This window comes from Marmota flaviventris, chromosome 9 (assembly GCF_047511675.1).
Source record: "Marmota flaviventris isolate mMarFla1 chromosome 9, mMarFla1.hap1, whole genome shotgun sequence".
NCBI classification, from domain to species: Eukaryota; Metazoa; Chordata; class Mammalia; order Rodentia; family Sciuridae; genus Marmota; species Marmota flaviventris.
In genome coordinates this window covers 97,971,878-97,995,422 of record NC_092506.1, presented here as the reverse complement: position 1 = coordinate 97,995,422, position 23,545 = coordinate 97,971,878, and the positions used below count along the sequence as shown (strand labels likewise).

General features: G+C 42.5%; 1 protein-coding gene across 3 annotated transcripts in view; it reads right to left on the bottom strand.

Annotated features, from left to right (window-relative positions):
- Ncam1 (neural cell adhesion molecule 1) overlaps positions 1 to 23,545 on the bottom strand; it is a 295,967-nt gene that overhangs the window by 47,690 nt on the left and 224,732 nt on the right. For all 3 annotated transcript variants that reach the window (XM_071616709.1, XM_071616710.1, XM_071616711.1), the window contains exons 2-8: positions 16,456 to 16,530; positions 14,139 to 14,357; positions 12,977 to 13,120; positions 12,468 to 12,605; positions 11,259 to 11,376; positions 10,652 to 10,821; positions 4,338 to 4,480 (exon numbers count right to left, since the gene is read on the bottom strand). In XM_071616709.1, coding sequence (XP_071472810.1) covers positions 4,338 to 4,480; positions 10,652 to 10,821; positions 11,259 to 11,376; positions 12,468 to 12,605; positions 12,977 to 13,120; positions 14,139 to 14,357; positions 16,456 to 16,530 — 1,007 coding nt within the window. The remainder of the gene's footprint in view (positions 1 to 4,337; positions 4,481 to 10,651; positions 10,822 to 11,258; positions 11,377 to 12,467; positions 12,606 to 12,976; positions 13,121 to 14,138; positions 14,358 to 16,455; positions 16,531 to 23,545) is intronic.

Below are 23,545 nucleotides of genomic sequence, written 5' to 3'. Positions count from 1 at the left end.
AGATTTTTTTCCTGCCAGGATAGAGTATGAAAATCATCATCCCTGTGTTTCACACAATGTATAAATGGTGCCTGGAATTTAGTAACACTCATTCAAATACCTGGCAGGCAATGTTGAAGATAAATCTGTGTAGGATGAGTAATGAAATGATGCAGATGCACAAAAACTTTCTGAAATATCAATCACAAAAAGCTTCACATACATCATCCAATTGGCCCATTATGAAGTTCACTTTTTTGTTCAAGATTACAGTGACCACTAAGTAATGGACCAACTGTCAGACAATTGATCTACCTTAATGATCTGAATGATCCAAACAATTAGACACAGTCTAGCTATTATTGTTGAACTCAACCAACTCAACTGGCTAAATCTTAATAATTATCATTCTCAAGTCAGTGATCAAACTCAATTCAGAGATATGATCAAAGATAGGGTGTGACATTAATTGCACTAGGTTTTGCTTGCCCCATTCCTCTTCCTCTTCCTCCTCCTCCTTCTCCTCCTCCTCCTCCTTCTTCTTCTTTTGAACTTTATGTTCAATGTATGGAAATGCATTCTGCCAAAGTCCATTCCTTCTTTTTTTAGTGAAGAACATTGATATTCCATTAGCAAGTTACTAAGTGTGTATGGGTGATGCATAAAGACTTCTCTCACCTGCCTCTTCTCATAGGAAAGGAAATATCAGACTGAAACAGTGATGCAAAAACACAGAATAGCTTTAATTTGCGTATGTACTATATTATAGGAATCATTGAGGCTTCCAAGAAAGTCATCAGAATCACAAGAGAGCCCTGTGACTTCGTGGCACCAGTTACTTCACCTTCTAAGCTACCTACAGAGAGGGTAGCCATGCCATGGAGGCACTCTAAGGGCTCTGAACTTGACCTTGTCCCATTAAACATTTTTATCAGTGACTTGGACAAAGATGTTTCAACTAAGTGTTCACACTAACTGGGAAGCACTAGCTACTACCAACATTAGATGACAGCTGCATTGGGAAGGCTACTGAATTAGCTGCCCTTGGACTTATGCTTAGGGTTGGGGTCACCAATGACAGCTCTTGCCTCATTACTTTTAATATACACATATAAAATAGGGGGGTCCACATGCACTGAGATGCTCTGACTCTCAGACTTCTAAGGACACTTCTGATGAAAGTCAGATCTGTCTGGTTGGAAAGACTGTGAGGAACAGACATTCTCAAGCCAGGGGATATTTGACAATTTAGTAATGATTAGAAGTGGCTCCTGACATTTAAGGGGGAGAATGCCAGTGATGCTAACCATCTTACATTGCATAGGACAGTCCCAGTGAAGGAAGGGTCTCCTAAATTGCCATAAATGACCCTACTGAGAAAGACTGGGCTACAACATGTATATACAAATTTTTAACAGAAATAAGTATAAAATTCTGCATTGTTGGTTAAGCAATCAGTTGCATGAGAACAGGATAGGGGATATATGGCTTAAGTGAAGTTCATATAAAAAAGACTTGAGCATGTTAGTTGACCACAATCTCAATATGAGGCAACAGAATGAGGACACTGCTCAAGGGCTAATGCAACTTTAACTGCATAATGGTGTCCAGATCCAGAAGGCAACGGTCCTACTGAAGTCTGCATAGGTCACACTGGGCATGGGACTAGTGAATTGAAGCCACCTAGTACAGGACAACTAGAAGGGTGAAGGATGTGAAAGCCATGACAGAAGAAACAGTGGAAATGGCTGGGTGTGTTAAGGGAAGAAGATCAGACCAACTTGAGGAAAGTTCAAGTGCTATTTCAGTGACTCAGATGAAGGTCTGAGTGGCAGAGGTGGGGAACACTGGGTACAGGAAGAGACAAGGAAGAAGTCCTTCCTGATCATCAGCGTTGACCAACTGTCCTATGGAGGACTGACAGTGTCACCATTTTAGACAGGGTACAGAGTGACTTTTCTAGCAGGGATGCTAGAAGAAGGGGCTGGTGAGATTTCAAGACGTGAAAAGGTGCCTTCTGAACATCCACGGTTTTGCATGCCATGTAATCTGAATCTCAGGCTTTTACTCTACCATTAGATACGACTGACTATTCTGACCTGTCTTGTGTATCATCCTGATTTTAAAAAGAAAATTGCTTTCTCCCACTCCTACAAGTCAGGGAGTCTAGTAATCTCAAAACCTAATTATATACAATGCAACTTTAGTTGGAGAACATGAAGAGACTGCCAAAATAAAAGTAAAATTTATTTTCGGGAACCTAACCTGCTCATGGATGACCATATTTATTTTTTTAATAAGCAACTAAGTATGCTGTAAGGTGGATAGCATGCCTCTTTTATGTCACTATTTAATGGATAGAAATGGCAAATTTTATTATAGAGGATTTCATTTAGGATAATTCATATTAATCTGGTGTGTTACATCATAGGCTGATCTGGAGGACTTGTTCTAGACACTGACTGGATTTGAGCTCCAGTAATATCACTTCAAGTAAATTTGCAGATAGTCACCAGCAAAGGAAACCACAACACAGAGCCTGTGGCTGGGCATGAGTGATTATCTCAGACTAAGACTGTTGGTCTATACTTAAAACTGAATTGTGCAAGCCTGGTACCTGCTAGGCTTGAGAGGGCCTTTGTTAGATTCTTTCAGTCTCAATATTTAGTAAATGTGAGTGTGTATTAGTTTCTATCTTTTCTCATTATATAAAAATAAAATCATAGGTTCAAGCCAGACCTGCCAACCTATTAAAGAACCTGAGATAGGCACAAATCTTAATAGTCCTTCTGGTCTGATTTGGATGTTGAGCTATTCCTAGAAAAGATAGAGAATTTAAAAGCACACAACTAAGAGAGATATTTCTGTCTTTCACTGTAGGACAAAGATATAGACTGGCTCACTCTGAACAAGTCCACTGTTAAGCTGGGTACAAAAAGACCTGCCAAGTATCCATCCTATTGATCAAACTCCGAAATGTATATTCAATCCACATAACACACAATGGGAGCTGAAATCTTAGCTAAGGGTTCAATTCCATTGTTGATAAAGAAAGTATTCAAGTAAACACCACATTTCTTCATCTAGCTGGTTTTTGCATATCAAACAGCATATGTGAGTTTCAAAAATATTTAGCAGTTCTTCAGTTGAGTTTTTGTTACATTGAATTCAATTCTGGATGAAAAATTGCAAAAAAAAAAAAAAAAGGGGGGGGGGGGCTATTTGGAACAGCAATCCCTGATCCTTTTGATTTAGCTTTGTTTTCTATTAGCGAGACAGAAATCAGTTCCTCAAATGCAAATTCCAAATTTAGCTCTGGTATTTCACACTCCTCTTTTTGGGCTGTAGCTGAGTTTATCCTGTTTAGGGATTTCCTTTCAGCAGGCAGAAGAGTGAAGAGATCTATCATTTTTGACATTCTGGTCAATAAGCAATCCATTTTAAATGTTCTTTAAGGCTAAGGCCATTACTCCCGAACAGGTAACAAAGCTTTGGTCAACTAAAATGAAGCCCATTACTACAGGATATACGAGAGCAGGTTGGACAAGTGCCATAAGAGGATTGAAGTTGCTTCAAAACCAGGCTTTTTCCTTCTTCTGGTTTCAGCCCACTCAATAGCGAAGGGCTGCATAATGGGGGAAGGTCACCTTAATTTTTATATATTGTCAATAATAAAGAGAGCTTTCCGGTGGCCTATAAATCCATGTGCTTTAAAGCTACATTTTTAGTCATTTAAATTTCCGAGGAAGTTTACTGTGATGTTAAGAACCCTTGGTGAATAAATTGCAGAACCCAGGTACCAACATCATCGTTTAGAAACTGCTAATTATTTTTGCCTTTAGAACAAAATGAAATCCAAATGTGACCAAGAATACAGGCAGACACAAAGGCAGCCAAGCTTTTGTGCATATGTGCATATTCAGCATGAGTGTACAAAACATGAGGGAAAAAATAGGCTCATTTTGGTCCCTGTTACTTTCAGGAGACATTTCCTTGGGTACTCCCCAGATGATAATATTACCTGGTATACAGGGATCTTGCTTCTCCTTGTTCCTCAAAGATCCACAACCCTGGGTTTGAACATCACTATCGCCTCCTTTCCAGAACACCTAACTTAACCATGCCCAGTACCATAGCACCCCTGCCCATCTATACAAGGAATTGTGCCCTTTCCACTAAAAGGGATGTTGAGCAGGCCATGTCTGGACAGGCTGGGGGAGGGAGGTTGCAGGACCTGACTGTGGCCTCTGGTGACCATATACCCCCCTTCTGGCTCACCGAAGAGAACTGGGCAGGGCAGACTCAATGTGCATCAAGTCTGTGTTCCATGGCCCTGAAACTCTTGGGCAACAGTATACCTTTTCTTCGCTGCTGATGTTTCGGGTGGAAGTTCTCCAAGTGATGGAAGGAATGGGGTCTCCTGAGGCTTCACAGGTAAGAGTGACCTGCTCCTCCAGTTCCATGGCTGTCTGATTCTCTACATAGGTTATTTTAGGTTTTGCTGAAAAGACAAAACATTTCTATGAGTTTATATGATTATTTACTGGGTTTAAATGATGATGTGTAACCCTTCAACAAAGGTTATCTATTTATTAAATGTAAGAACCCATTCTGGGTATTGTAGAAAACACAGAATAGATTCCTAAAGGGTTCAACAAAAGAGGCTTAAGACAAGACACAGATCATAGTAATAAAAACATATCCTGTGTAGTGAGATAGGGCAACAGCAGCAGGGACCATGGAACAGAAGAAGATGGTGGCCCTGGTCTAAGCCTTAAGAGTCAGCTTTGGGGCTGGGTCATGAGATTTTCAGCTAATGCCTATGGGGTAAAGATGGAGTCATTCCAAATGTAAAAAACTGCTTGACTTAAAATGAGAGCAAGGACATGTGAAGAGAGGGCTGGGAAGAGAGGAGTGCAGCCCGCAGCAGCAGAGAGAGGCAAGGCTATATTGTTGGAATTTCCCATTTTGGCCGGTGGAGGCCCATGGACAGTGTTCAATCAGGGCAGTGCCAAGATCATTTATACTTCAAGGTTAATCCACGGAAAATTCAAGGTGGTTTAGAATGGAGAAAACCTTGATGTAGGGAAACCAATTTGGAAGCTCTGGCAATGACACAGATGTGAGGTAACACTGAGACCTGAATCTGGTAGATTTAGAGGGAATGGAGACCAAAGGGCAGCTTTGAGAGATGGGGAAGGAAGTTTCAGAGGAAGTGGAAATGAACAGATATAGGGCAAGCAGGGATGGAGAGAATTAAAGGAAGGAATGACAAGGAGGCTAAATGGCTCAGTTCTTAATGACTAGGAGGTGTTAGCATTAACCCAAGTAAGAATGCTAGGCGAGTAAGTATGGAGGGCTGAGGATGGGAAGGAGGAGTTGAGATGAGTTCATTTTCCAAATGTTTGGGTAATGCAAGAAACACGAGCATTCCAAAAGCTGAGTTAAACGTTAAAACATTAGAGAAAATTGAATTTTCCCACTTAAAAACAATTATACTCTGAAATTGCTGAACCTTCCGTAGAAGAAAAAAAGATATAATACTGCACAATTGTAACTTATTTCACTAATAGAGACAAAGGCCGGGCTAGAGAGATGAATGACAATAGCAGCAAAATCAGAATTATAAATAATTTTTGAAATAACTACATTTTCTTTATATTTAAATTCATGCAGGAACTACAAGTAGAATAATTGACTACTGCCTGTGTTTACCCTCCAAGCTGAGGTCCTTGATGTTTTGATAAACAGAAGACAACGACAGAGCTATATTTTTTTGTTTGTTTGGAGCAAATGCCTGCTTCCATATAAAATCTATATAGCTCAAATATCCTCCTGAAGTTAATCTGTACTGACAGCTTGCTTAGAAAATTCTTTTTGGCTAGCTGGCACATAAGGACATCTTAATCCAATGTGGCCAAATGATCACAAATTTGAGTTGATGGAGCCCAGGTGAATGAAGTCTTCCAGGAGGAAGATTTTGTGTCTATCTTGATAAATACGAATTTGTAGGAGGTTACAACTTGGAAAGAGTAGGTGCTAAGTGCTGACGAATAGGAGGTTTTAGAGGGTGAGAGAAAACAAAGCAAAATAATGGTAAAATAAAATAAACACAAAAGTAAAGAGGCAAGTAAAATAAAATTGACTGTCCTATACTGTCAAAAGCACCCTAAAAAGTAAAAGAAAAACAAAATAAAATGTGGCCAAACAACTGAATTCTCTAAACTGAACAGCTATTTGGGCCTGGAGATAGTCCTAGGATGGCTAAATTTCTGGCCTCTTGAAACGCAGATTTTGAGATCTAGATAGTGTTTGCTGACCTTCCCCTGACCCAGAGCACTTTGTCCTGGCAGCAAAAGGTTAACAGAAGACAGACAAAGGTCAGTTGACCTCTATTAATATTTGGTCTTGGTGGCTCCATTTACCAGATGGTTACAAAGGGTCCATTGTGCAAGACCTCAGAAAAAGACGAACTATATTCTTATTAAAAACATTGTTAACAAAGGCTAATTTTGAGTAGTCTACCGAGGACTGTTGGAAGGACGCAACACTGGTTGCTTAATCCCCTCTTAGTTCAGAAGCAGGGCCACTGTCAACACAGAGAGTTTGGAATACTGTTTGGGAGTAACAGGGATGCTCTCAATATTTGTACTGGGACAATGGGCAAACAGGAACAGATGTAGGTTCACCCTGCTTAGGATCCCTCCCCCGGGATTCCAGCACTGAGAGAACTTCTCTCCCAGTTTTATCTTCCAATGGTCCTTGCTGCATCTTAATTAACTTCTGTTGTGGGTCCTTGGCTTTTGGATCCTCCTTTGTTGTCCAACTGCCTCCCTAGACTCGGTGTCTCAGGCTGTTCCACTGCATCTCTACTTGCGGGCCCTCCTAGGAATACTGCCATCCTGTGAGTTTTACAAGCATGTCCATGACTCTGCAGTCTGCTGCTAAGAGTCAGCCTTGTCCACTCCAATCCCAGTCCAGGCTCTGGCAACCCTAGCCCAAGAAGGACCCTGGGGAGACCTGAGGCCCCTGCTTTCTTTGAAGAGACTTGAACAGGCTTCTGGGAAGGTGTGACCAGGTGCATCTTCCTTTAGGCCATTGCTGGTCCTCTTCTTTCACCCACAAGTGCTGCTTTAGTCATGAGGGGAATCAGTTAAGCAAGGCTGCTGCCCACCAGTGAACTTGGCTCAGTCCATGGCAGCATGAGAACTCAAGAGCATTAGCATGAGCATAATAATCTGCAGAGACAAAAATACTTCTTCATAAGGGCCCATGAGAGAGGAGCAATGGAAACTCACTGCCAGATTTACAGGATGATAAAATTAAAGGAAGGTAAAAGCAGCTTCTAGCTGATAATGAGGCAATGCATGTTAGAAAAGATTATTTTCTTATGGAAAAAAAAAGATGTCATTTGGACATGATTGCAGCAGTGTCTAATTTAGTTAGGTCCCTTATTTCTGATTTCCATCCCCTCCTGAAGCTACAAGATTACTGACTTCATCCTTACTATCTAAGCTACAGGTGTTCTTTCTTCTTCCTCCTCATTAGATTCCACTACTGATGAGGAACTGGCCTACTTCTCCCCAGTAGTGGCCCCTGATGGCAACCCTTAAGGAGAAGGAAAGAGAAAAAAAAGAGTCAAGAAAGATGGTGCCCTAATCAGCTGGCTCCTCCCCTCCTGGTTCCCTTGCTCCATATCAATGGGGGAGAAGAAAGGAAGGGAAGTTAAGAAGGTGAAAGGGGGTAGAAAGGGAGGTGTATATGAGGCACCATTTACTTCAAGGAGGCTGTATGAACTTCCTTGGGATATTATAGAGGATTCTCATTTTGGATTCAACACAGGTCTATGATCTCCTTACCTGCCTTTTTAGGAGCCAAGCCACCTTTCTTCTGGTTGCTTTGGTCTACCTAATCTCCACTCTCCCAGTTTCAGTCTTTGGAAACTAACTCTGTGTGTGTGTGTGTGTGTGTGTGCACACGCGCATGTTGCAGAGGGGTATAGGCATCAAGGATTGAGGATACAGGATGGGAAGGAAGACAAATCTTATTTGGCCTCCTTGCCTATTGTGTTTTCCTTGCTCTGATTCTTCATTCTACCATGACCCCTTACTCACCTCCCATCCTTCCTTCCTGGGGCAGCTGCTGTCACCAGAAGACCTGGGGGAGGAGCCAAGAGCTGTTCTCCACCAGCCACATTAGAGCTCAGTGTGTAGATAGTCTATGAGGAGCATGGTGGTGAAGAGAGCACCTCATCTTCATGTTACTCACCATACCTTAGGCAATTCAGATGGTGTGACTGCCACTGGCATATGGAATTGGGCAGTAGTAACTGCCATTAGTTAGTTCAGGGAATGGATTTACAAGCCAACTGCCTTGGTTTGAATCCTGGATCCTTGGAAGGGGCATTTGATTTCTCTGTGCTCACTTGTAAAATGGGGATAATAATAAAATCTACCTCATAGGGTTGTGATGAGGATTAAAAGAGCTAATTTATTGATAGTGCTTCATGGTGCTTGGCACAGTATAAATGCTTATTTGTGTTGGGTATTATTATTATTACTTTAGAAGAGTAATGTCCCAAAGCATTTCCTAAAGACAAGTGATGATGACATGATTTCAGGCTCATCTTCTTGCCACATAAGTTATGCTTCATTCCCATGAATTAATGCCTTGTCTTTGACTTATTCAAATGCTAGTGCCTTCTGTATGCTAGCTACTGTCTTAGGTGCTGGGGACATATCTGTGAGCAAAACAGACACAGCCCCTGTCCACAAGTAGCTGTCATGCAACACCATGCTGCTTTTTCTGCCTCTGAAGCTGCACATGAGTCCTGAAATGCTTGCCCTGCCCTCTTTCACCTGTAATTCCCACCTACAAAACAACACACTGTTTCAATGACTTCTCTCATTTTTATCACATGAGATCAGAGATCATTTTTTCCCCTAAAAAACACTGCACATATTGGTATTATGAAATCAATATAAGGGTTGTTATTTAAAATTTCTGCATTGGTCATCTACACTATCCCGTGAACCTACTGATGAGAACAGAGTCCCTGTCATTCATCTTTGCAACTTTGGCTGGGCCCACAGCAGTCACCTGGACTGACACTATCTATTATCATTTAGAAGCTTGTATGTTTTTCTCCTTTGTGCTTCTCAGAGTCAAATTCTACTCATCTCTGTAGCTCCTTTGTCTAGCAGCATTGGTGTTCAATAAATATTTGTTAAAAGAAAGAAAAACAAATGCATCTGTCTTTTCCTACAATATGGAAAAACTTAATAAGATCAGAGTGACTGGGGAAGATTAGTCTGAATTAGAGAAAAAATTTCCCAGAATGTTTTTTTATGAAATTTAACTTTCACTCTCAAGTACATACAGGTACCTTGAACAAACCAAAAGTTATTTCTAAACCCAACCATCAGAGATGAATAAATAAAATTCATCTATGATTATGCAGGGCCATTTGCATATAAACACTTGATTCTCAACTGCATGTTTACATATTACACAGTTCTCTTGATCAGGTTAAATAAGCAGTCCCAAGGCTGGTTCCCAGATACACATCTCAACTACCTGGGAGGGACAGGTCCCAGAGCTGCCCCTCAGGCACCTGTACCCCAGCAGCACCATCTACAGTAAACCAGCTTATCAGTATTTTTTAAACAGATAAGCAGACAAATTGAGACCTATCAAGGTAAACATCTCATTGCAACAAATTCATTTTTCAAGGTCAGGTCAAAATGTATTTCAGTTCTGAAGTGCATGGAGGTTTGCTGAGTTTATAAAGACAAAGTGAGGGCTCTTTTTCTGACTGTAACAGTTTCACACAGAACAGCGAAGGCAGCCAAAAAGGTGAGGCGGGCAGCCAGTCATTCACTGACATTTACCAAAGGTCTATTATGAGTCTGGTGCTGCTTAGGGCACCAGGGACGAAGTCTGTGTAAAACAGGCAGCGCTCTGCCATCTTGGAGTAAAAGTGCTAGTGGGGCTGGGATATTAACAAATCCCAAGACAAATACATAAATGAGATGAGTTCAGGTATTGATAAGTGCTTGAAACAGTCACAATTAAGTGATGAAAAAGATTTTTGGGGTAAATCAGGGGGAAGCAGGGACCGGGGAGCCGTAGTAGCCAAGGCAGTGAAGGAAGTACTCATGGAGAAGGTGTGTTGGCACTGATAGCTGAATAATGAGGAGGAGAAGACAGCTTTGAGCAGCTCACAGGGAATGATATTCTAAGCAGAAGAACATCAAATGCAATGTCCCAGAAATGGGGAGCAAGCCCGGTGTATTTGAGGGACAGAAAGAAGGCTGGTGTGGATGGAGAGTTTCCTGTAGGGAGCAAAGAAAAGATGAGGGTGGAGAGAAAAGGCAAATGCTTGGTAGGTGGAGCAGTGTGGATTTTATTCTGAAGGATTTTGAAAAGTGCAGTGGTACTTAGGCCATGCTGGCTGCCACGAGGGAAAGAAACTGAAGGGGACTAAGGGGGAGAGGCAGGGAGACAGCTATGAGGCTATTGAGCTGGTGAGGTGAGCTTGATGGTGGCTTGGACTAGGGCTTGGATGATGGGGCTGGTAAGAAAAGGCTGCCTTTGGGATATAATCCAACTAGAGTGGACAGGGTAAGAAGAACTGCAGCAGAGCAGTGATCTTGACCCCCACTGTGCTTACCAAAGACTTTGAGGTGTATAGATGCATCCTGCTCGCCGGCCTTGTTCTCAGCAATGCAGACGTACTCGGCTTCATCGTTCTTGTCCACCTTCCTGATGGTCAGCTCAGAGCTGTCATCACTGAAGATGTACTTCTCATCGTCTTCCTCATTCTCTATCTGTTCCCCATCCCTACAGAAACAGAAATGCAAAGGACTATGATTTTGACCACAGAGAGAGTTAAGATGTTTATTTTTAATTAGTTTCCATAAAATGCAGATTGAGCCAATGGGAAAGGGCCAGTTTTCACAAGAAGGGAGGACACCAATGTCTACTTCCACATATACCTTTGATTCCTCCACTGATCCTCTGACTCTGCCCAATGGCTGTAAACTGTACTCACAAAGGCTTCAAAGAGGCCTCCTTCTGGACCTGCCCCTTTAAGATTGAAAATGAGGCAATAATCCAATGCTCAAGGCAAGAGGACCTTACAGAAAAGAATCTATTCTTCTTGGAGATGATATTCCCAAGAAGTCCGTATGCAGGTCACTGAAATGCCAACATGGAGTGGGCCCTATGATGCCCCTTCTCTTCTAGCCCATGACCCAACACACCAGCCAGTTTCTTACTTTGTCCAGCTCATGGTGGGCTCTGGGAAGCCTTCAGCATCACACACCAAGGTGACAGACTGGCCCAGGTTGGCGGTGGCATTCACAATGGTCTGCCTAGCCTGGACGGTGGGTGGCACTAAAGGAAAGAAAGATGTTAGGCATGGTTGTGAAAACTTGGGAGAACTAATGGCTGGAGAAGAGACACTTCAGGGGTTCCCAGGTCAGGGAGTTTCTGCCTGTGGATCAAGAGAGTCCTGGGTGGCTACAGAATTAATGTAAAGGATCAAAATTTAATGCATCAAATAATTAATGTAAATGGAATAAACAGTTTATCCACAAACATGCGTTATTGTTTTTTCAAGAGTTTAGAAGCTATAATATCACATTTGACTCACGTTAACGTGATATTCGATTTATAGTAATTATTTGTCATTATATATGTTCTTAGTCAATGCACACTAAGTAACTACCACAGTCAGTAGAATTTATGTGAAGAAGGATTCTCAATACTGGAAAAAACTGAAAACTACTATTCCTGGTGGTTATAAGTCTACTACCATTTTGAAGCGCACCAGCTCAAAACCAAAGAGTGACATTTCTTTGGAATTGTCATAAACAACTTTGTGCACAAACTGTTTTTACCAAAGGAATGAGAGGGGGAGAGTTTGGCAAAAAATGCATATCAATAGCCAGAACAATTCAGACATGATTTACTTATTTTCTTAGTACTGACATTATAATTTCCTGTAAACATCTTGTAAATGTCAGATCAGATCGATTCCACGGGTGTGTTTATTTGACTCTGCAAATTAAGATTAATAAGCCCATGGACCATGATTCTGACTATTCTGAGACCTGAATTGATTGTAATATTTTCTCTTCACATTGAACCAAGGGGACTAACTTCACAATTACTGTAACATCAAGGACAATGAGGATGAATATGAACTTATTAGTAAGCATGAGAAAGTTTCCAGTGCTGTAAGGCAATGAAAGGCATTCAATAACTGCACTGAGCACCCCCATAAATGAGGGGAGACCCAAAAGGCAAGTATATTAAAAATGAAAAATAAAAAGACCCTACAAATTATGCTAGGGAAAGCATTCAGGAAAGATGGATGGTTGAGTCAGGACAGAACTTATTTTATAGAACAAAGAGGAAGTTAGAAGATTTGGGGGAACCAAGGTTGTAGCCATGGAGACAACAGGAAGAACAGATCTCCTCACCATTCACAATGACCTGAATGTCCTTGAAGTTGATCTCCCCCCGTGCCAGGATTCTGCCCTCACAGCGATAAGTGCCCTCATCTGTTTTCTTGATTCCCCGGATCTGCAGGTAGTTGTTGGACAGGACTATGAATCGGACTAGAAGAGACAAGAGGCAGGTTCATCCAAGGATCAGTCAGAGAACTCTGGAAACTTCAGGCAGGGAGCTGAGCCTCTTTCTTATTTCCTAACTTTGCATTATAAGGTAGGTCTTTAGGCTCAAATAAAAAAATGTGTTTGTAGGTGTGAAATATAACAGAGAGCAAAAGTGTATTGGAAATGTATATTTGCTCTGGGGAGAAAATCGGGTGCCTGAGTATACCAGCTAGGGATACACCAGGAAGCTGCGTGTGGGTTTGGGGACACCAAATCTGAGTTTGGATGAGAATCCTTCAGGGACTGGTAGAGGTGGAAACCTAGATAACTTGGTGGCCAAGGGAAAGGCAACTACCAGGAAATTGAAGTCTCACCATCTTTTTTCAGGATGACATCTCGGCCTTTGTGTTTCCAGATGATGGTTGGGGGGAGGGAGCTGACCACATCACACACGATCACGGCATCTTCCCCCTCCCTGAACTCCTGTGGGGTTGGTGCATTCTTGAACATGAGCTTCTCTGGAAAATGAGTAGGAGAGTGAGGAGGACAGCAGGTTCTCCCACAAGATCCCTTCCCACTAGAGCCATGCTGTCTGGACTTGAGTCTCAGGCAAGATTCTGCCCATATATACTGTTGTACAGGAGGGTGTCCCACTCAGTACTTGGTCACAGATATGAAGCAGAGCAGCTAGCCCAAAGGTGGTAATGGAGGGGGCGATGTCACCATTGTTTAGCAACCAATATCTACTGAGGGCTGAATTTTTTACTTTGTTCAGAAAAGGTTCTATATAAGCAGTGCCTTCACCAAGGATTTTTTTCCATGTGGGATGATGCTAATGAAGGGTAATGCATATTCTACAATGAGAGGTGACACCAGTCTTTTCTTTGTCTCTTACTCTTGTGCCTACTCCCAGCCCCACTCCATCTTCCCTACAGCAGAAAGAATTCTGAAGAACAGAAGGAGAGCACACTTAATGGCAATAAATACTGTGGCAATCAATATTGTTCCATTAGCTGTCACCCACAGTGACTTTGGCTTACGGGACAGAAGTATGATAACAAGGTAATGAGATGCCACCTCCCGACAGGGTTTCAGCGGCAGTGGGAATGGTGTGCACTGAATGGCATCCAATGTTCCAATAATGATCCCACACCTACTTGGGCTTTTGGGCTCTATAATTAGCAGGGAAAAGTGGAATAAGAAGGGAAAGCCTGAACTGTTCACCCTTCGGTCAACACTGGGGGAAGCACAGAAGAGTCCATAATAGCTCTCTGGAAAATGTGTAATTTGAATTCAGAAAACAGAAGTCAGTAGAGGGTAGCTGTGACCAGTGGGAATCAGGGTTGTGGGTTGGCCAAGGACCATCTGAGAATGTACTGGAACTCTGAGCGAGGCCAGAAAAGACTCAGGAAGAGAAAAATCATGGTGTCAGGCCCTCACTGGTCACGTTATGGCCATCTCATGCTTTCTACTACCCATTCATGTGTCTTGCTGACCAAAGAAAGGACAGAGAACACAGAAGAGAAAGGCCCTTACGGAAGATCTTCACGTTGACGGTGGCCTCGGACTCGCTGCCATCCTCACCAGTGACCACACACTTGTAAATGCCGGCATCATCGATATTGGCGTTGTAGATGGTGAGGGTGGAGGAGGAATCGTCGTTCCACACCACCGAGATCCGCTGCTGGTTTGGGCTGAGCTTTTCTCCGTTGGGGGAGAACCAGGAGATGTCCTTATCTTTGGCATCTCCTGCCACTGAGGATGAAGAGATTATATTCAAACCACTGAAATAAGAAAGACTAAGTTCCCTTCAGAGTGACAGTGGCAACACAGTAATAGCCACTGAATAACCAACCAAACAATCAAGGTTGCATAGCCAGGCAGTGATGACCATTTATGTCAAAACATGGCTCAGATCTCCTCTGGCTTCTGTGCTTAATTATTATATACATAAAACTTCTTAGAGTATTTGGAAAGCTCAACAATTACTTGCTCTCATATTGCTTTATAGTGGTCCTATCCTCCTATCCTTAGTAAGGGAAGACAAATTTGCTGAGAACCTATGAGGAGCTGGTCGCTAAGCTAGAATGGGAAGTAAATTAGTTGGTATATCTAAGATCTGAGTTAATCTGAACCAGTTGATCAGCCTGTGCCCCCACCCCCTTTTGGCGCCAGGAAATGAAGCCAGAGGTGCTTAATCAGTGAGCTACATCCCTAGCCCTTTTTATTTTTTGAGACAGAGTCTTACTAAGTTACTTAGGGCCTTCCTAAGTTGCTGAGGCTGGCTTTAAAGTTGTGATCCTCCTGCCTCCGCCTCCCAAGCTGCTGGGATTACAGGTGTGCACCTTGGTACCTGGTAATCAGCTTATTTTTGAGGGATTCAATTATGAAACAAGGATGACAACATTGTCTGGTCTAGGAGTGCAGATTCAAATCACTTTGAGTCTAACAGCTATTGTACCCACTGACATGGTGGCCCTTTCAACATGTCCTGCCTCAGCCAGACAAATTCATCTTAAATGCTGCAAAGAAGCTAGTCAGAATCACCCATGCCTCCTTTCCCTAAGAGGGGGAGATGGATGCTGGGCTGGAGCAGGGTGAAGGGCTCTAGGCCCCACTGGTCGCAGCTTTGCCCTGTTCCTGCACAGCCCGCATCATCCAGCCCTGTGCAGATGCTTAGTATGGAAATGAAGTCTTCCTTTCAGAGCCCATCATGTTTTCAATAAATATCGCTATTTGCAAGATGTGCTGTGGGCTCCACGGCTGCATCTCCAGATCATTGAAATTGCTGTAATGAAGGCAAAGCTGGAGGGAATGCATCCGGCAGCCACAGCCACCTCATCCAGTGCAGATCATGCTAGCAGTTAAAGGTCTCTCCCTGCTGAAAGCTGCTCGCTAAATGTCACAGTTTACACCTAGCTCAACTCCTTCTGGTCTGCCATGTTCCGGATCCCAGTAGTATCTGAGACCTAATTTGATATTCTTCCCTCCACGGGATGATTCCTGATAATCACTGGGAATGGGAATAATGGAATTGTTGGAAATGGGAGATATTTCCTAAACAAACAACAAGGACACTACTTCTAATATATCCCAGGGCTCTGGTGGGGGTTATGGGACAGAGTATCAGCATTCACAATAGACCTGGAAAACCCAAGATAGATATACTCAAACCTAGAGAGATATCAGTGTTCAATCTACTTTCAAGAAAAATGTGGACCTTCTTGGATTTTCAAGGTCTCAGATTCTAAGAAATGAGACTTAAACGGACCCAGTGAAGCATTATTTCTAAGTCAGTACTGTTATCTGGTGTTGTTTACTGGGTGAGGACAGGACAGGACATCTGAGATAACTTGCTGTCTGAGAGTTGTACTGATTATCTCCCTCCAAAACTCTTGGGTTTCCTTCAGTCATCAAGCAGAACTCCAGGTGAGGTATAGCACCACACTAGGGCAGCCTTTGAGAGGAAGAAAGGGGGTCTGAGAGCCCTCCTGGATCTTGAAGGGTCACACTACTGACCTTGGAGCAGAGCCATATCCAGAATTCTAGGTGTGGGCGCCACTGGTTTGGCACTCATGAGCTTCTGCTCTGCCTCATGGGTGTTTATTTTGGTAGGGGGCTAAGGGGTACCAGGAATTGAACTCGGGGGAACTAGACCACTGAGCCACATCCCCAGCCCTATTTTTGTTTTTTATTGAAAGACAGGGTCTCACTGAGTTGCTTAGTGCCTTGCTTTTGCTAAAACTGACTTTGAACTGGCGATCCTCCTGCCTCAGCCTCCTGAGCTGCTGGGATGTCTCATGGATTTCTGAGGCAAGCTCTGAAATATAACAGGACACAGGAGGGCACTTGCCTTGGCATAAGAAGAATTTGGATTCTCCAACGCTGATTTCCCCTTGGCTGGGAACAATATCCACCTGCAGAGAAACTGAAAAAGAAAAAGTCCAGTTCAGACAAACATTTGAAATTTTGAGAATTAAACTCAGAGCTTTCATTCAAAACCCAGGTTTAAGGAAGTGTGAAAGGTAGAGGTTGTGTGGATTTTGAGAACTTGTCACCACCAAAGTACCCTCACACTGCAGCCAGGAGTGGACACAGCCCTGATCATTCACATCTAGAACTGCTATGTCCTATGAGATAATGCAAGGTCCCTTGGGAGACCTGGGGTGACCTCTGCCTAAATATTTTTGACCCTTGAGGAGGCTTATGGTCCAATTCCAAATAGCAACACTCTGGACTCACAGAAACAGCAGCCCAACCAATCCCTTTTGGATGTCAATCTGAAGTGTCCCCATAGCTGTGCCAAGAGCAGAAAGCTCACCACACCAGAACTATACCCAGGGGTTTCTTGCAAATTCCCCAGGCCACCATCTTTAATCACTGTGAAGAGAGGGTCAATGTGAAGATTCAAACTGGTTCTGAAGCAGGGGATGCAAACAGATGCCCACCTTAAGTCAAGAAAATAGGACCAATATGTCTATTTCCGTAACAGGAAACAACATCAAACATCATCACCACAATTAGTCAGACACAATTCTGAAATCCTGTAGTCTATGCCCTGTGGAATTCCCTGTATCCCCTAACAGCTTTTCCCTGAATTTTTATTTGAATATCTGTATGTTCTGTCATTCTCCTGCTCTGATAAGAAAATACACTGCACCAGATCTTACTGATTCCTGTATTCAGTCTGCTCCTCATTTATCTGCTCAGAGCAGATAAATGTTCCTCATGAAAATACAGTTATAGGATAGGAGAAATGATTTTTTTTTTTCATTTGAATTCAACTTCCCTCTGCCTCTCCTCCTCCTAAGCAAATGTGAAAGCCAAAAGCTAACAGACATTTGGTTCAATGTATGGAGCTCCTCAAAGCCAATCTGAGGGAGGGGTCTGAGCAAAAAACAGGCTGGATCATAGAGACTCAGTGAGCCCTTCCTTCCAACAGCCATTTTCTGTTCACAGTCGAATGGAGGCAAAGCTTGTTGCCATGGTGACTGACTTGCAGGCAGGGCTGCTGCGGCTCTGGGTCTGCACTCATTTGAAGAGACTACAGTTGTGCTCAGCAGAATACAGAGATCAAAGGGTCTGTTTGGGGTGGGAAGGGAGTGTGTGGGGGCAGCAGAGGATTTGTAGCCTTCCTAACCATCCCACTAACAAACAGAGCAGGTAACGAGAACACACACCCAGAGCTGAAGCTGTATAAAGAAAGGGATGATGTGGCAGAGCCAGGATCTGAAGAAGGGAAGGAGACAGGGAAATGATAGGGAATGGGGCACAGCAAGAGGCAGGGAGAGGATGATCAGGGCAAGTGGGGGGTGCTCAGGCCCTTCTAAGTGCTCTACTGGAAAGAAATACTACAGGGATCTGGGGCCGGCTAGTCTCACCCTCATTCATTCTGTTGCTGATGACCCAGTTGGGGATCAGGACTAAAATTCTTACTTTGCAACAATGAAAGGCCTTTCCCCATCTTTCCTGACTGTAGTGTCCTAGTGCCCAGGGTTGTCCTGGAACGTAATGCTACCCAGAGCTGTAATGTCCGCAGGTGGAAGCGAGACTGGCCCTGGAGTGAGGTGCCACTCAGTTCTACAAGGGGAGATCCAGAAAGAGTCTCAGATATCTTGTCCTGCCTCCTTACATTCCAGATGAGAAAGAGAGATGAAGTGACTTCCCTACAGTCATTTCTAGTCAGGACTGAAGTACCCTGGAGCCCAGGCCTCCTGGCTCCCAGGTAAGGGTCCTGAGTATGCAGTGCTGCTTCTGGGCAAAGGGTGAGAGGTTTGCATTCAGTGTAACAACCAATCTGGGATCCTGAGTAACAACCTTCAACTTCATTATACCTTAAGATGCAGAGCAAGACCAGCATTAATAAGGCCCTATGGCATTTGGAGGAGCCCAGGGCCTTAAAGAGACGGCTGCAGAACAGTACCACTCATGCTAAGGCCAGCCAGGATCTCTTCTATTGCTTTCCATGGCTCACATTCCACAGGAACCATAGGCCTTAGGAAGCTCAGAAGCTGTGAGTACCCCATCCCTCGCCTGAGTAATGGTCCTTTCTGGAGTTTAAAGGGGCATTCTTTAAAGAATTAGAGGCATATTTCTGCCTGGAACGATCCCTGGCCCATATGCTGAACATTAACAGCCAGCTTCAACACATGGATCCTGTTACTGCAGTGGAGCCTCCCTGCTTTGAGAAGGATATTCTTATCCTGAGTGAAAAAGCAGACTTAAATTTCTTAAAGCTCTTTTCAAAAAGAACATGACTCTCCAGGGGCAGCCAAGCTGAAAAGTTTTCATACCCAAATGTGGCCAGGATCTATCTCTGGGCCACAGGGAGAAATGAGAATCAAGCATTTCAAAGGAATTCCCAGCTTAACGGGATCCCACGTACACATTTATCACCACAGAAGTTTTGAAAAAGAAGAGGTCTTCCACTGACACTCCTGGGCTTTTGCACACATGGAAAAGAGTGATTCTTCCCTCAAAGCACCAGACAGGGCTGGACCAGAGGAGCCTCAGACGCTCTGCAAATCAATGCCTGGATGTTTTCGATTGTAGCACAATGGCTGATTATTCTTCTGCAAATGCTAAGCTTTGAAATATTAGGTTTAATAGTGAGAGATGGAAATCCTGACCTGAACTCAAAACTCCTTCCCTTCACTTCTTGCTTCTTCTTTTCACTTCTCTATGACAACTTTCATGGTTTTCAATTAAAAAAAAAAAAAGCCTACCTCAAGTTTCAACTTTCTTTGTTGTACATGGAAGTGAAATTTCCTAACCAGGCATAATACATATCTTTAAAGAAACTATGAAAACATTTCTCCCAAACAGACTATCTCATCTCTTGCTTTCCATTAACATTGTCTGTGTAAAATGTCATCTTAGCTGTATCCAAAGATCCTGGGTCGTCTCAGGTCAGATCTGACATTACCCAGAGTTATGGTTTAGATGTGAAGTGTCCCCTAAAAGCTCATGTGTGAGACAATGTAAGAAGGTTTAGAGGAGAAAATCAGGTTATGAGAGTCTTAATTTAATCAATGAATCAATACCTTTGATTGGATTAACTGGATAGGAACAGAGGGTGGGTAGGGGGTGGCTGGAGGAGGTGGGTCATTTGGGACATGTCTTTGGGATACATTATTTTGGATCTGGCAAGTGGAGACCTCTCTCTCTCTCTCTCTCTCTCTCTCTCCTTCTTGATCACCATCTGAGCTGCTTCCCTCTGCCACACTCTTCTGCCATGATGTTCAGTCTCATCTGGAGTCCTGAAGAATGGAGCCAGCCTTCTATAGACTGAAACCTCTGAAACCTTGAGCCCCCAAATAATCTTTTCCTCCTCTACAATTATTCTGGTTGGGTCTTTTAGTCACAGCAGTGGAAAAAGCTGACTAAAACACCCAGCTGTGACCACATCACCTAGTTTGTGCTTAGCCCCCAAGCTCACCTGCAGCAGCATCTACTCTCTGGTGGACAAGACACTCTTTTTATTGCATCTGATCTCACAACAGTTCTGAGAGATAAAAAGAATGATAGAACAGTGTTTCTTTTACAAAAGAGGAAGTCAAGGCTCAGCGAAATGAACATAACTTGCAGAAGGTTCCTCAGCTAATATACTACACAGACAAGAGTGAAAATCTATTCTAATGCTCCAGCCCATCTCCCATGCTCTCCAACTACTACCAGTGTTGGATTTTTGCAACTTCTGAATGGGTTTATTATAACCTGTTAGTTGTCATTTGTTCTCTTTCCAAATCATGGGCTATGAAGAGCAGAGTCTTTGTACAAAAATCTTATAACCAAATTCCTATCATCATTTCTCTCCTGATTAACTGTAACTACCTCTTTACTCAAAGATAGTGAGAGCACTATAACTCCATTTTACAGGTGGGGAAGTGGAGGCTCAATGCCTATGTAATGGTCAAATTCAAACTCAGGTTGAGCAGAGTAAAAAGCCCCAGGCACTTCTTCCACACTATTCTAAATCCTTAGAAACACACAGGAAAAAAAAAAGGTACGTCTTAGGAGAACTTAACAATTTCCCTCTCCTCATCTCACTTTAAAAAAATAACCCTGTGGGAGACTGATAGCTTTTAAAATGGGTTTTCAGATTAAATGTCTTTTTTTAAATTGATAAATGTTCTGAAAGAAATGTCGTCTTTTTCAGCAAACAGCTTCAGGTGTAAGCAGAAGTTTTATAACTCCCGACTCCCTAGCAGAAGTAGGCTATAAAGTCTTAGTTGCTAAAGAAAAGTGAATTGAAATTTGAGTTCATAAAAGATGCCAAGGTGCTTATCAGGAGAGGTGGAATCTTGTTAAGGCAACAGAGAATTATTATTCTGATTTCAAAAAATAATTCATAGATGTCACTTAAACCTGCAACTTCTTGTAGCAGTTTAATTTTACTGGTTTTCTTTTCAGATTCTAATGTGCTTGAGGCAGTAGGAGCTGAGAGAAGAAAGTACACTGAGGTCTTTCCCAGGCCGATTGGAAACACTTTCATGTTGAAGTTATAAAGACACTAGCCAGGAAGACACACTGCAGGTGCCCTGGGGGACCAGGGCCCAGGTTGGCACACCTGAAGAAGGTGCCCTGGTCACCAGTTTTAGAGATGGGTAAACCATAGAGCATGGGTTGGCTTAGTGACATGCATGAAATGAGGGAAATTTCTAGAACCTGGGCTTTTAAAAAAAAGGGATCGAATTGTATATCAGCATACATAACCAGGTTAATGGAGCTGTGTGGCTTTATTTTTCAAAGTATAACTAAGTGCTGAGTTGCTTTAACTTGACTATACTGTAAGAAATCCAGATGTGTAGCCTGGGGGCACAAAGAACTAGATACCCCCACCGGCCTGTAATACTTTGCTTTTAAGATTAGCAAAGTATTTGGGGAAGAATAAAAGGCCCCTTCACTGCTAAGCCTACTGAACTCTATGAATGTAAAACAGAAGCTAATGGGGCAGTTCTGCGGGGTGGTCAAGGCCTAGGACTCTGGGTCTGATGGTTTGAGTTTGAATCTCAGCTTGTTGCCATGGATTAACTGTGTGATCTTAGCCAAGTTATTTAACCTCTTACCGTCTCTTTTGCAAAACAGGGAAAACAGAATCATCCTCATAGGGTTTTGGAAAGATTAAATGAATTAATATATGTAAAGCACATAAGAAGTACTTACTACCTGTTGTGTATTTTTATCCTTACCCTACAGTAACAACTTTTCCTAAAGAAATCATTTCCGTTGTTATTTCTGAGGGAGGGAATGTTTTCCTTTATGCTCTAAAATAAAATAACCTTTCTGATCCAATTTATAGTCAGGTGGCTATTTCTACTCTCTCCATTAATTTAAGATATTTTATTTGTTGGTCAGAACTTTACCTATATAAAGTGCTGAATTAAATCTGAACCAAAAAAAAAACAAAAACAATAATGGGAGCACTAACCAATGCTAGTGCTCTAGACACATCCTTTCCCCTGGGCCTCAGTGTTCTTGTCTATAAAATGAGGATGATGATAAAACTGAACTCATCCTGTTGGATCATGACAAGAATTAAACAGTTAGGAAAGAACGTGGTTAAAAACTCAGAATCAGGAATCAGGGAGACCTGGCTCCAAATTCCAGCCCTGACACTTTGTAACTGAGTTATCAGGTGAATCTCAAAGCCTGAATTCTGCATCTGTCAGTGAACATAATGACCCAGGGATCTCATAGGGATGTTGACGTGATTTAGAAAGGTAACAGATGGAGTGCCAAACACAAGGTCAAGCTGGCTTTTTGTTTTCTTTTTTAATGACAGTACTGGTAGTACTTTGAACTTATGGATATATACATATCTCAAACAAAATCCCCAGGAATGCTTGTAGCAGTAGGAATGAGATAATAGAAACTTCCTGTATACTACTAGAGTCAACCTGTCCAAAATCTATTATAGTATCTGAGTGGATTCATATCTACCTGTAAATAAACATATCTGTATACACATATACTGAGAGCTATGCAAATGTGAGCATAGGTATTAATAGAATAACACAACTTGTCAGATTGACACTGTTGCATGAAGTAGCTGAACATAAGTAAATATCTCATTTGGAGGAAGAAAGATGAATAAATTATTAGGAATCACAGAAATGTCTCACCCATACTTGACATGTGAGTCTTACAATTCTGGCTTGAACTACTATTGGCAGCAGCTGGGTAGAAGAAAATGAGGTAAACTTTTAACTTGTAAGGATTAACCCAAAAGTTAGATGCCACTTTAAAGGGACTATAAAATATATGTTCTTACAGACTGTGGCTTCAAGATCTGTAAAATGGCACCAATGTGGCAGACCATATTCTAATGGCCACTGGGAGTATCGTCATTGCTTAATGCTGGCTCCAGCAGCAAATGGAATCATTTAGAAGCCACACTTAGTGCTTCCACTTCTTTGGCCGTCTATCTAAATCCAGAGAATTCTTCCTAATCCCCATTTAAACTTGAATACTCGGAAGTAATCTAGCCAGGTGTCAGGTTCAATGGAGGTAAGTTTATAATCAAACCTCTGGGAAGTCCTCTGTGTGAAGTCCTCACAGTACTGTGGACCCCTATGCTTCCCATAAAATGTAAGACAAGCTAGAGAGAGAAGGAAAATGCCATAAAATCTGGGGTCTTTCCTGTTTGTGAACACTAGCCCATAACTAATGTGAAAGAGCAGAGTTTGAAGCTAGAGGAGGAGGGATAGATGACTCTTGGTGGTGGTGTTGGAATCATTTTTATGCCACTTGAATGGAGAACCTAGAGCTTGTCCTAGGCTATAGACAAGCTATACAGACAGATAGAACACAGATATCCCTAAATCAAATTCACTTGGAAGCATCACAGAGTTCTTTACATTCACATATGAAGCAGATTTTCAAAATATATCATTTTAATAAAGCCACCCAAACTGGCCTTGTCCCATGTACAAAGTCAGGCA